Consider the following 13,200-nt stretch of genomic DNA (forward strand, 5'->3'; position numbering starts at 1 on the left):
CGCTGCTGGTTTCATGTTATCTTGCTGATGACGTCTTTGACACGCTCATTATCGGCCGTGTTTTAATCATGGCGACTCCTTGGAGCCCTCCCTCTCCGTCGTACAGGCCCGCTCCGTGACGCCTCTCCAGCAGGTTGAGCGCTTCTTCCCCCCTCATTTCAGGTTCATCTCTCGCCTCCTTCAGGATAACAGTCCGGCTCTAAATATCGGCTCATCCACAGGTCGCTGGCAAGGTTCAAACTGGGCCTGATGGCGCGCGAGATGGTAGTTTTATTTTCCCTCTACGGGCTTTTGATGGGGATTGGTGAGGAACCCGATTGACGTCGGCAACTTTAAATTTCGCACTGCATTAAAACCTTTATCGTCATCATCATTCCTGTTTGTAGAGAGCAAGTTTACTTCTGTGCATGAGTGCTGTGAGGCTGGAAGGGCGATAGCCCTGAGAAAGCAAGACTGCGCGGCGCTTCCACGTTTCAGCTCCCACATTTGCAGGTAAGAAACAGCTGGACACTTCTTGAGATGTAAAGGGCGAGCTAGAAAAAGCAAAGCATACCTTCAGGAATGGAATATTGAATCTCCTAGTGGAGGTCCTAAAGAGCATGTAACCAAAGGGCTCTGTTCTGTTGTGTGTGTGTGTGTGTGTGTGTGCGTGTGCATTGTGGTTGCTATTAATACGACAAAGCAAAAACGAAGAGGACTTCTTCGAGGGCTGTCGACAGGAGGTTCTACATAATTCTTACGATAATTAAATATTAGCTGTGAGATGTATGTGTGGTTTATTCTTTAGCTTTCGTGGCTGAATTGGATTTGAACAAACCTGAAGTTCGGGTAGGATAATCCCAGGTGAGGTCGGAACACGCTGGGCATAAAAGCGGCCAAAATGCAGACCAGGCTCATTCACGAACAGAAATTAATGAATCAAAATCAAAAGTTACAACTTGGATACCAGTTTTGAAATCATCTGTCATCGGTGGGATATCATAACTATCTCCAACAAGAAGACAAGATGGCAAAAAAAACAAAAAAATGTACAGGTGGTTTAGGTTGTGTTCAGTTTGAAAGTTGTATTTGCCAAATTCCTTGATGGAAATGCACCAAAATGGTATGTTGTGTCGCTACTAGTTAGCATCAATGATTAGCTTCCGTCTGATTTTATTCCCAGATTCAGTTTCCAAGCTAATCTGAACACAGTTGGCTTGTTTTCTAACTTCCCATAGCAGTGAGCTGTACTACTGTTGTAAGACTCATAACTTTTGGCTGTGATATTATTATTTTGTCCTCCTTCATAACATCTTTGTTAGTCAAAAAAAAAACGTCTTGTAACTCCTCACTTCCTGCACAGAAGGAAATAACTAACATAGTGTTTTACGTTACGTTGTGCTTTTATTTTTAAACTGCAGTCTCATATTTAACACTATATTTCTCAGCATTGCCAAGGAGCACTGCTGTCGGGCGTTAGCGAGGAAGCGAGCCTGTGACACTGGCGTTAAGGTGGCCCGTGGTCACGGGGTCTGCGAGCGGCCCCTCTTCACGGGGTCCGACTGGGAAACGCAAATTTCACAGGTGCGCTTCTCCTCCACGCCTCCCAACACGAGCAGTTTGCACACAGCATGTTGGGGGAAACGCACGCTTTGTTCTCTCTAACGCACGTTTTGTTTTCTTAAACTTCCTGCTCTTGTTTAGTCGTGCTGCGACTGCTGCACGCTGGGTTTGAAAACGGACAGCATGGGCTTCAGCTGCGACTTTCAGGAGCTGCAGCTGGACAAGCAGTGCTCTAACGCGGCTAAAGCCTGCTGTGAGAAACCCAAGGACATCGCTCCGTCTGCTGGAGGTGAAAGGTCAAAGCAATCTTGCGCTCCAGACACTGATTATCGGTATTATCTTACGCCACGGTCTGGCTGTGCAACAGTAGGATTTTGACATCAGCAAACATTGGGTGTTCAAACACAATCCACTGTCACGCTGCAAAAAAACAAATAAATGTCGGTGTAGTTGCTGGTGCAGATATGTTAATATACTTGAAATAAGACAAAACTGATGTTACAAATAACTTTTTAGCAAGATGTGGGAGCGTGTTTTTAAGTAAAAATATTCCTTAGTGTTGATGAAAACATGCTGGTTATGAGTGAAATAATCTCCCAGTGAAACAAGGGTTTCCTCGTTGAATTAGTTAAAATGTTCTTGTATGTTGTTGAAAAGTGACTTGTAAGTCATTTATGTCTTATTTCAAGTGTAAAAAGACAAAAAAAACAACAACTTGTTTTTGCAGTTCATTCCTTCTTTTTTGTCATCAAAGGTAACATTCATCATGAGTGTGTGCTCTACATCCTTTGACATTCAATATCACTTTTTTCCCTCCTTCATTTTACTCATGTTTTTGTCTCAGGACAAGAAGAGCTTAAAGTGTCGATCTCCAGGCCTCCAGACCAACCAAATGCCTGCAGAGGTTTGGCACCTTTAGTTTATTTGATTTTTAATTAATTATTTTTTTGCTATTGTTTTGGTTGCAGTTGTAGGAAGTCGTAGTCTCTTTATGGTTCTATTCTATTTCTTAGATTCTAAAGTCACATGTATAGGAATAAAATAAGACATTCAGTCCTTGCTAGGTCTTTAAATTAGACACAATCTTAAACAAAACAAAACAACATAATCAAAGTCCTGTTTTGTTTCAATTTGAAGCTATCAAAGAAACTGACATTATCAGTTTCTCTCACTGTTGTTGTGGGGGGGGGGAAAGTCGATCGAATTGTCTCACCGGCGCTTGCTCTTGCTTTTCTATTCACAGCTCTTTTAAAGTCAAACTGTTGTCCTTTAGATACTACAACAGTTGCTTTTTAAAAATTATTTTAAAACGTAATTTTTGATAAGGAGATCAGAAATCAGAAAGTCTGCCCTAAGTGCTAGCAATACGTAATTCCAAAAGCCAGTTACCAGATAATAAACATTTTAGGAAACTGTAAATAGTTTGTTGTGGTCTGAACTGAGAAACGGTGTCTTTAAACGACACACAAAGTGGTGTGTGTGTGTGTGTGTGTGTGTGTGTGTGTGTGCGTGTGCGTGACGTGCCTCCTGACACACCCCTGCCGTTCTCAGAGCTCAACTGCTCTCAGCTGTGTGTGGGTGACGGAAGATGCGTCTGCAACGACGGCTTCCGGCTGCAAAGGGACGGGGCGACGTGTGAGGGTGAGTCAACTGAAACGCACAAAGTCCACTGAATGCAGCCATGTGGTGGCCAACATTTGACCCTGTTGGTTGATTCTTCCATGAGCCGTAAAACACAAACTCTTTCTAAGTGTTTTTGGCCTCATTTCTTGTGCAAATACCTTAGTACGCTAGAAATGAGACAAAACTACCTCACAAGTAACTTTTGAGAAATATACAGGTACTTTTTTATGTCAGTAATTGATTAATATTAATGGGAAAAGTACTGGACATAAGTGAAATAATCTGCCAGGGGAAAGAGATTTTTTTTGTTCAAATATTTTGTCCACTGACATGTTATTTCACCCATAGCTAGAACTTTTTCATCAATGTTACGGACGTAAAACAAACTCCTGGATCTTCTTGGAAAGGCACTTATAAGTTAGTTCAAGTTTATAAAGATGTTTGTAGAAGAGAGTAGACCAAAAACTACTTCAGATTTTGTTTTTTTGTTGTTGTTTTTTGGCAATGCAAACGAAAGAGTTTTTTTACGCCATTTCTGTTTGGGTTTTGTTTGCCTTGCTCTTCGCTGAGCCTTTCGCTAAAGTTCTCAGAGGATTCCTGACGTCCGTCTCCTCAGATATTAACGAGTGTCTGGCGGACAGCCACGACTGCAGCGCCGAGCAGGTTTGCATCAACACAGACGGCTCGTTCCGCTGTCAGCTCAGCTGCCACCCGGGATTCACAATCACAGACGGCGTCATCTGCAAAGGTAAGGAGCCGCGCAAAAAAACTCGAAAATTACGTCTTCATGGAAGAATGAAAACATGACAACATTTCTATATATTCTATAATTAAAATATTTTTTTTTCTTTTTCAGACATAGATGAGTGCGCTCTGGGGAGCCATAACTGTGGAGCGGACTACGTTTGCGTCAACACACCCGGCTCGTTCTACTGCGACCTGAAGGTGGCGTGCAGAGACGGTTTCACTCGGGACGCTTCAGGAAATTGCGTCGGTACGTTTGCTTTGGCTCTCAGTTCAAAGCAGCTCGTGGATTAAAGATGATTCACTCCCAAACTACAGTATTCCTCCCCCACCAGACATCGACGAGTGTCTGCTCCTCACCGACCCGTGCCAACCCGGCCAGCGTTGCGTCAACGCCGTCGGCTCTTTCGTCTGCCTCGGGAACGCCGCCGTCTGTCCGCAGGGTTACCATCCAACCGCGGACGGGACTCGCTGCGACGGTCTGAGTTTAAGTCGTCTGAAGTCTGCCTTCTCTTTCAATTTCCGCCCGTTCACATCCCCCCCCCACCCCCCCTCTCTCTCTCGCCCTCGCCCCAGACGTGGACGAGTGCCTCGTCACCAGCGTGTGCGGCAGCCACGCCTGCGTGAACCTGGACGGGTCGTACCGCTGCGAGTGCAGAGCGGGCTACCGCTTGAGCAACGCCACCGGAGTCTGCGAAGGTTTTCGCCCGTGTCTCTGGGGGAACTGCTTAGAGGGGAGGCATCTGAGAATAAATGTGAGGGTAATTTGTTGCGCCGTTTTGTGCTCTTCAGATCTCAACGAGTGCAAGCATTACTCCCGGCGACTCTGCGGGCACATATGTGAGAACACGGAGGGATCTTATCAGTGCAGGTGCATATCCGGCTTCAGGCTGGCTCCGGACGGAAGGACCTGCGAAGGTAAGCTCACTGTGACGCAACTAATTTCACATTTCAATTGGCCGACGCACCCATTTCCTTTTTGAGATCCTAAATCATATTATTGCGACAGTTGTTTCTACAGCAACTTTCAGATAAAGAGTTAATTTAACAGAGAAGCAGGCCCTCAGGATTACACGTCCTCTACTTTACCTGACATTAGGCACGAGGTGCTTGTTGCCTAAAAAGCTCAGCCTTAGTCTCATCAGACTAGAACACGTATTCCCAGTTAAAGCACCAGTAGGCGGCAGAAAAGCCTTTTCAGCGAATGGTTAGCAAGTACAATTAGCATGTGCCTTAAAAAAAGTGATATAATTTTTTAAAAAGTTACCATGTGCATTTATTTGTTTTGACTTTGTAGAAGGAATAAATCTTTATGAAAGCAACTTTTTCAGTCAGAGAGTATGCGATTCTGACTGAAATAAATATTTTACATTTATTTCACTTTTGACTCTCCCACCGAGTTCGGTGTCTTGTGGCTGAGCTCCGTCTACGTCGCTCGGTCACTGCAGCGTTCTTTTCTCTCCTTCAGATATCAACGAGTGTCTGACTGGACGTCACAGCTGCGCCAGCGGTCAGGTTTGCCTCAACACCGAGGGCTCGTTTCACTGCCAGCGCGAAACCGCCTGCAACACCGGCTATAAACTCATGGGCAGCTCATGCCAAGGTGAACAAACCCCTCCCCCAAAAGATTTCTATCCCACATTTAGATTCGTTATCTAAATGTGGGATATCAAAAGTGTTCTTTTCCCACTTGGTGATTTTACAGCCATGTGTTTCAATGTGGGGTTTGTGGGATTTTATGCGACTGAAGAGATGCAAAGTAGTGCATAATTGCAACGTGGCAGGAGAACAATTCCAGTAATTTTCACAAATGAAAGTCAGAAGCGCTGAGTCAAAACATCGTAGAATCACCTTCAGCTGAAAGTATTTTTTTTGTCGCTACCAGATTTGTACTCGGCCTTTATGATGCTGCTTGCTACATTTGATTGCCCTGGATTTCATTCATTCTACCGGATTTTCCAGGCTCCAGGGTAAAGGTCGCATTTGTCAAAAACGTCTGTCACGAAGAGTAAAAAAGCAGCTCCTGAATATAGGACTCAGGATTGGACAAGCTATGGAAAAAAGTGTGACTTATATTCCAGAAAATACAGTATTAATTTAGTCTTATTGGGAAGGGAGTTCGATATAAATGCATTTTTCTCCAAGGCAAAAACTTATTAATCATTTTGATCCACTCTGCTTTGTATTCATCTATCAAACAAAATCCCTTAATAACTAGACAAAACTTGGGAAAGTTCAAGTATATTTTATTTTATAAAGTAGTCAATGGATACAGAGACCACTATTTATTAATATTCTAGCAGCTTGTTAATGAGTTATAGGGTTAGGATTACATCCTGCTCTCACGTAAGAAATAAGAGTTAGACGTTAGCCCTTCTAACAGATATTTCCCTCTGTCAGACATCGATGAGTGCGCTTTGGGGAGACACGACTGTGGGGCAAATTCAGTTTGCGTCAACACGGCCGGCTCGTTCTTCTGCCAGCAAAAGCCGGCGTGCCGAGACGGTTTCACTCTGGACGCCGCCGGCGGCTGCACCGGTACGTTGATCTCTCACACTCCAAGCGAAAGCAACTCCAAGGCTGAGGGTCAGCTCCCTTAATAGTTCCTCTTTTGCTAGACATTGATGAGTGCTCCGCCCACACCAGTCCCTGCCAGCCCAGCCAGGCGTGCGTCAACACGGTGGGCTCCCACAGCTGCCACACTAATGCCGTCACGTGCCCACGAGGGTTTCACCTGAGCGTGAACGGCACACGGTGTGAAGGTAGTTTAAGAAATGCATGGCTGCCCCATTCAGGTCTTCATTTTGCTTATGAATGTTTGTTTATGTGGGCCTTATAAATAAGGGTTGGGCATTTATAGTGAAAAATGTCTTAAAAGGATTTTGTATTTATCACTGAGTCAATAAGTTTCAATTAATGATGTTGGATAAAAGGCAGATTGTTTTGAGATGATTTTTATTTTTTTTTTTACTATTTTCTCCACATTGTGTTCCACGAGAGTATCAATAAATATCAGAAGTAGTCTGATTAAGTGCGATCACGGTGTAAATCACAATTCTTTTTAGAAGTATCTGAAGATTATTATTATTATTTATTAATAATAATGAAAAATGGGAATGTTTTTCAAGAGCAGTATTTGTGTTTGCGGTGTCATAGCAACCATACAGTTACCTAAAAATGAATTTCTTTTCTTTCTTTTTTTAACATAATTTGTTGTGGTACTAGTACCACAAAATACTGTCCACCCCGAGCTGATGCAGCAGTTTCATATGATATAAACAACCATATTCTACCTCCATGTTTTCCTGTGAATGGTGTTATGACTTTTCTGATTTTGTGTCTGGTGAGTTAAAATACCACAAGACATTTTAGCCAGATTTCTTCTTCACAGAGTTGCTGACGCCATTATTTCTAAAGGCCTCCTAGAATCACTGATTCTGATCCGTTCTCAGTCGCTGCTTGAGATGCTTTTCAAAATATTCATTCTCTGTTGTAGTTTTTATTGGCGAAAAACTCTGACTTTCAATAGTATTTATTTTTATTTTATTTTTTTTTTTACTTATTTATTTCAATACAGACGTGAATGAGTGTATGGTTGGCAGTAAGTGTGCCAAGCACGTGTGTGTCAACCTGGAAGGACTGTACCGCTGCCAGTGCAGAAGTGGCTACATGTTCAACGCCGTCACCAAACTGTGCGAAGGTACAAAACCAGCAACTGGATTCATTTTTGCTAGATGACTAACAGCTTCTTCATGTGACAGAATTATGAATTTGTCTGTCGTTAAAGTCAAATGATACTTTTAAAGCTCTTTTTCTCACCCTGCGCCCCGTTCTGTTCAGATATCAATGAGTGCACCCATCACCCCGGCCGACTCTGCGCCCACAAGTGTGTGAACACAGAGGGGTCGTACCGATGTAGCTGTGCAACCGGCTTCAAGCTGGCCGATGGTGGCAGAGACTGCGAAGGTAAACATTTTTGAAACAAACTTTGGTCCTTTTTTTTTTTTTTTTGGGTCTTTTACCAAACTGCCCCATGCTCTTGACGGCAGACATCAACGAGTGCGAGGACAAACCCTGCAGCCAGGAGTGCACCAATGTCTACGGCTCGTACCAGTGCTACTGTCACCGCGGTTACCAGCTGAACGACGTCGATGGGACAACGTGTGAAGGTGTCGTTGCTGCAGAGCAGATCAAAACGTTCTCGAGAACCGAAATTAGCTGTGTACATCTCCAGAAAACAGACGAAGATGCTTTATTTTGGGAAGAGTCCCAGGTGTCCTAACATTTATTTATTTATTTGTTGTCTCCTCCTTCTCAGATATTGATGAATGCACGCTGCCAAACGTATGTTCTTACCTATGTGTCAACACGCCTGGTGATTTTAACTGCACCTGCCCCACCAGTGGTTACACACTCTCGTACGACGGACGTACCTGTCAGGGTAAGGGGGGTGAAGCATCTTAAAGCATCTTCAATGAGCATTTTAAAGGTATTATTAGACCAGAACTACTAGAAATGCTGCAGTGGGTTAATGGAGAATATCAGAGTAAGTGAGGAATCTCGTGGTTCACTCGAAGCAATTTTGAGCATCGCTGAAATTAATTGCTGTAATGGCCGGTAACATGAACTAACCATTATCTGCTGCGTGGGGTTCCAAGAGTTTTACTTTGATTAAGCGTCTTTGATGTTTGTCTTCCTTAGACATTGATGAATGTGCTGCAGGAACTCATTCTTGTTCTGCCAAGGAGGCCTGCTTTAACATCCAGGGAGGATTTCGCTGTCTGTTCTTTGAGTGTCCGCCGAACTTCCGGCGAGCAGGAAAGGGGTAAGAATTCAGAAGGTTGCTAAAGTCAGAAGATATTTGCCTGAGATCATCACACAACAAATAGAAAGTTTGAGCTTATGTTCTGTTCATTTTTCCAAAGCTTTTGTCTCTGAGTGATATCGCTTTAGATTTTCACAGCATTGCCAGCTTAGGACGGCTAGCAGGTGTTTGAGTCAATGCTTTTAGCCTGGTAGCTACCAATCACTAATATCAGAGCATCGACTTCGACACACTCACTACAGTGATTCCTTGCCTAGACGAAAGTGACACAACCTTCACATTCTAAACTTATGCTTTTCTAACGTCCTGCTCCATCCGGCTGTGCTGCAGCACTATCGCTAGCTGAACTAGAACAACAGGTGGAGATCCAGCTTCGCTTACCTTTTAATTTGTGTTCTCTAAACAGCTTAAGATTTTTTTTAAAGGATTTCAAATGTGTAAAATTTGAAGTTCTTTGTTTTAAATATATATTTTTGCTACATCCCTCAGCCACCACAAGGGGGCAGAGCGACTGCAGCTCTCCACTTCCCAACATTTGAGGTTTTGGCTCTTATTTGTTTGGTTTTAATCGAGTGATAACCACTTACTCCACATTGTCAGCTGTTTTTGTTGTTAGGATTGGCCCTGTCTTAGTTTTGTACTTTTTTGTACAGATTTAGTTCTCTGTTTGAAAACTATCAAATTCATATTCTATACTGAACACTTTGATTTACAAACACCTGGATATTAAGGAGCCGGATTCGGAGCACTACATGTCCGGTGTCAGTTTTTTGGCTTTATATTATTTCTCTCTACTTCCAGTCAGATCGTTAGCCTCTTTTCTGTTTATGTTTTTTGTACATGGAGTCAAAAAAATTGACAGAGAATAATGTCTCTCTGGTTTCCTTTTCACCAGTTCTCCTGTACTTCCTCTGCTGTGGTCTCTACTAAAACCAAAATGTCCAAACCGAGCAATCCAAGCTGCCTTACCAAAACATCAAAGAGCAACGCAGTCTTAGCGGACAGCAAGAAAAATAAACGTGGCATTTATTTTGGGGCACCTGGGGCTCGGCCAATTCGCTGAGGCTCAATTATTGGTGGGACGTTGTTGTAGTTAGCATGATTAATGGGCTTTTCAGTGTTGGCACTGGGTGGCTATCGGCTAATTCGCCAAAAACGATAGCAAGTGGCCACTGCCTGCGTCGGTCAGCAGGATAAATGTAAGCAGATATACCATCTTGTCGTGGTTGTTTTTGTGGGCTGGGTCGTGCAATTCGGCTGTATCAATAATATAGAATGAAATGTGAATCTAAATGCTCAACAAATGGATCATCCAGCAATTGTTTTCAAACATCAGTTTCCTAATTTTTGCTCGCACACTTATGATTAGATTCTCCACCTTATGGTTTCCAGTTTCACTTTGGTGGCAGAGATTCACCGCTGTCACTTTGTCCTCATGTCTGGCAAACAACTTCCAGGAATGTTTGGATTTGGGATCAGGGTTCTGCAGGATTCACTGCTACATTTCATTTTTGTATTCCTTCTTTATTGTCACGAACTCGCTGCCCTCCTCTGCTTCTTCACTGTTCCTCGTCTCTCTTCCTGACGCCTCCCCGGCGCTCTCAGATCCGCAGGTGACGCCTCCGCCGTGGTGCGTTGCGTCAAAGCGTGCCGGGAACACGACGGCGACTGCGTTCGCGACCCCGTCCACGTCATCACCTCCACGGCCCTGTCTCTGCCGACCTTGCAACGCTTGAAGGAGCCAGAGGGTGAGACCGGCGAAAGAAAAACCTTTAGTCCTCTGCCAATCAGACGACTCCAGTTTTTCTTTTTTTTTTCTTTTTTTTACCTGTTTGTTCCAACAGAGATCGTGTTGCTGCGGACGTCCGCGGCAGCGAAACAAGATCTTCTCCCAGACGAGCCGGATGTGCTGTTTGACATTTCAGCAGACGACGAGCTGCTCTCTTTCGACGTGGTAAAGCGTGCGCAAAACGGCATGGTTGTCGGTAAGGAGACACGGGATTTCGCTTTGTAAAGTCACATTTACATTGTTGTCCTAGATAAAAAAAAATGTTGTCCTTCAGGGATAATCCGCCAGATCAAGCCCGTATTGGGCCCGAAGGAGCTCATTCTGGAGGTGTCCATGAAGTACGTCCAGTCGGGAGTCGTTTCTCAACAAAACATCGTCCTCATTCGCGTCTTCATCTCCAAGTTCTGGTTCTGAGAAGGGAATGCAAATGTTTCATAGATAATTCTACTGGTTAAAAATGAGGGAAAAAAAAACAAAAACATGTCATAATTAATGTAAATGCACATCGACAAGAAAAACAGTGGCAGATTTCAGTTTGTGTGGAGGTTGTTTGCATAGTGGATTGAATTCAGTTACAGGTGTTGATGGTAATCAGCTCAGGTTACTAACATGCAAGGAGAGATTTTTATGCTCCATAGTCTTAAGCCTCTGTGAGGTCGTATGTATGCACAGCATGGTTTACGTTTCAGGCAAATTGCATTTTTTAGTTTTTATTTTTGCAAAGATGACACTATGCTTGACAAGAAATTGCAGATTTACAGGTGAAAGTTTTTTGTCAGTCTAAATGATGAGATGCAAATAGCCATAAATCTCCCATGATATGCTACTGATGTTGCCTGAAAAAAATATAATACCAGAATATTTTATATTATTTCCAGGCAAATTAGAGTATTTCTGTGATTCTTCGTGAGCAGCATGAAGGATGTTGATGTTAAATATGAAATTTGGAATCAATGAAAGTGATAATTTTGCCCCATCTCCTCAGACACAGATTGATACTTGTAATTTGTTTGCTAGCTGTAGTCACACTGCCTATTTTTCTAGAGACTTACAATTCTGTGCTTTCATTTTTTTCACCACATGGTAGCACAATGTTGCACTCTCATACAAATATAGCTGTGAACTTAATTTTTTTTAATGCAAATATATTAAATGTAAATTTTTTGCTAAATGCTTAGCTAAAGCTTTTGTCTTTTAGCCATATGTTAATACAATGCTAAGTTTTGTGTGTTGGTAATATGCTAATACCTTGCTAAGCTTTCATATGTTAGCAAAACCCTTATACAAAGCTTAGCTGTCATTTGTTTACCTTATTACCTAACGCAATAAGGTTTAATCTGTTAGCCAGATGCTAATACAGTCCTAACCTTTCACTTGTTAACCAGATTTTAATACCGGTCTTCAAATGCTAGTAAAATGCTTAGCTTTCATTTGTTCAACAAACACTAATATAACACAAAGCTTATATCTGTTAGCCAAATGCTAACAGAATAACAAGCTTTCATTTATTAGTATATATATATATTAGTATAAATATTTCAAAGCAGAATTAGCAGAAAAAAATAATTTAAAAGGTTGCCAGTCAGTTCTTCTATACATCATAAAAGTGTTTCAGTTTAGAGCTTGCCTTTACTCTTTGTGAAAATGTTTTTTGTTTTGTTTTTTGGCTAACTTCCTGTTTTTTGTTATGGCATTACTTTCCTGCCAAAAAAAATTAAAGCATATAAAATGTCCTCAAACATTGCTTATACATAAAACATACTTTGCAAACTGTTATTCCCTACAAAGCAATCTACTCTACTGGGTAATAGACATTTCAGTTGTCTCAATATCACCCTCCACTGGTGTCAAAGTTCTGTCTAAGGTATGACATGACTATTGGCAGAAATTTGGCACAGTGCCTTTTGAATGCAAGTAGAGTTTGTTTTGTACTCGAGGGCAGTTTGTGAGATAAGTTTTATATGTGTGCAACATGCTTTATTTGTTTGCAATGTTTTTTTGGGAGATCAATTTGTGAAGCATATTTTATATGTGTGCAGCATCCCTTATTTGATCTGATGCCATACTTCTGCATTTAAGTGCTGGTATTTAACTGAAGCAATTGTGTTTTGTACAAAAGAAATGTATATTAAAAAAAATTCATAAAAACCTTCAGTAGTGTGTTGCATTGGTGTCCCCCCCCCACCCCCCCCCAAAAATACTGTCTTCTGCTACAGACTAAACCATCCATCAGCTAGTTGGCATGACTGAGGTTTCCTACAGTTCTAAAATCCAATAGAATGTGCTGCTTTCCTGTAATCCAACTGCTCAGATTCCCCCCATCATACTGTTCCACTTCCAGTTTGTGGGGGTATTTCCAGTTATTCCATTCCAGCGTATAAATAGTGGGATTTCTATAACTGGAAAATTTGCTTCTTCTAATACTTCTTCTTTAAACTGACAAATTGCTCGAGGTGGAAGCTTTTTACCCTCCGTAATCAACTCTACTTAACACGAACCTTCCTCAAGCCACTGCTGTGCTGTTTTTGGCCGTGTGGAGAAACGGAGGGAGCGTCCTAGATTTGTGATCTGAAGTGTACCACAATGTTTGGCGGTCACAAAGTGATTTTCATGTGATTTTGCTGCTCCTGGTGTAATGTTGGCTCCAACTCTGGTTGGGGAAATTGTACATTCACTG

General features: G+C 42.3%; 1 protein-coding gene across 2 annotated transcripts; it reads left to right on the forward strand.

Annotated features, from left to right (window-relative positions):
* The first annotated feature begins 55 nt into the window (after positions 1 to 55).
* On the forward strand, positions 56 to 12,672 carry LOC122826439 (fibulin-1-like). 2 transcript variants are annotated; one of them, XM_044108285.1, is made up of 23 exons: positions 56 to 133; positions 222 to 304; positions 387 to 492; positions 1,428 to 1,563; positions 1,684 to 1,831; positions 2,387 to 2,446; positions 3,094 to 3,183; positions 3,782 to 3,913; positions 4,022 to 4,159; positions 4,245 to 4,388; positions 4,486 to 4,608; positions 4,702 to 4,827; positions 5,378 to 5,512; positions 6,310 to 6,447; positions 6,528 to 6,671; positions 7,487 to 7,609; positions 7,750 to 7,875; positions 7,959 to 8,078; positions 8,228 to 8,350; positions 8,611 to 8,734; positions 10,340 to 10,482; positions 10,579 to 10,719; positions 10,798 to 12,672. In XM_044108285.1, the coding sequence occupies exons 2-23, from the start codon at positions 250 to 252 to the stop codon at positions 10,935 to 10,937; spliced, it is 2,715 nt and encodes a 904-aa protein (XP_043964220.1). In that variant the 5' UTR covers positions 56 to 133; positions 222 to 249; the 3' UTR covers positions 10,938 to 12,672. The 2 variants fall into 2 exon arrangements, with proteins under 2 accessions (XP_043964220.1, XP_043964219.1); XM_044108284.1 differs by having other exon boundaries at positions 90 to 304.
* Positions 12,673 to 13,200: the final 528 nt, after the last annotated feature.

This window comes from Gambusia affinis, linkage group LG23 (assembly GCF_019740435.1).
Source record: "Gambusia affinis linkage group LG23, SWU_Gaff_1.0, whole genome shotgun sequence".
In the NCBI taxonomy this organism is placed as follows: domain Eukaryota; kingdom Metazoa; phylum Chordata; class Actinopteri; order Cyprinodontiformes; family Poeciliidae; genus Gambusia; species Gambusia affinis.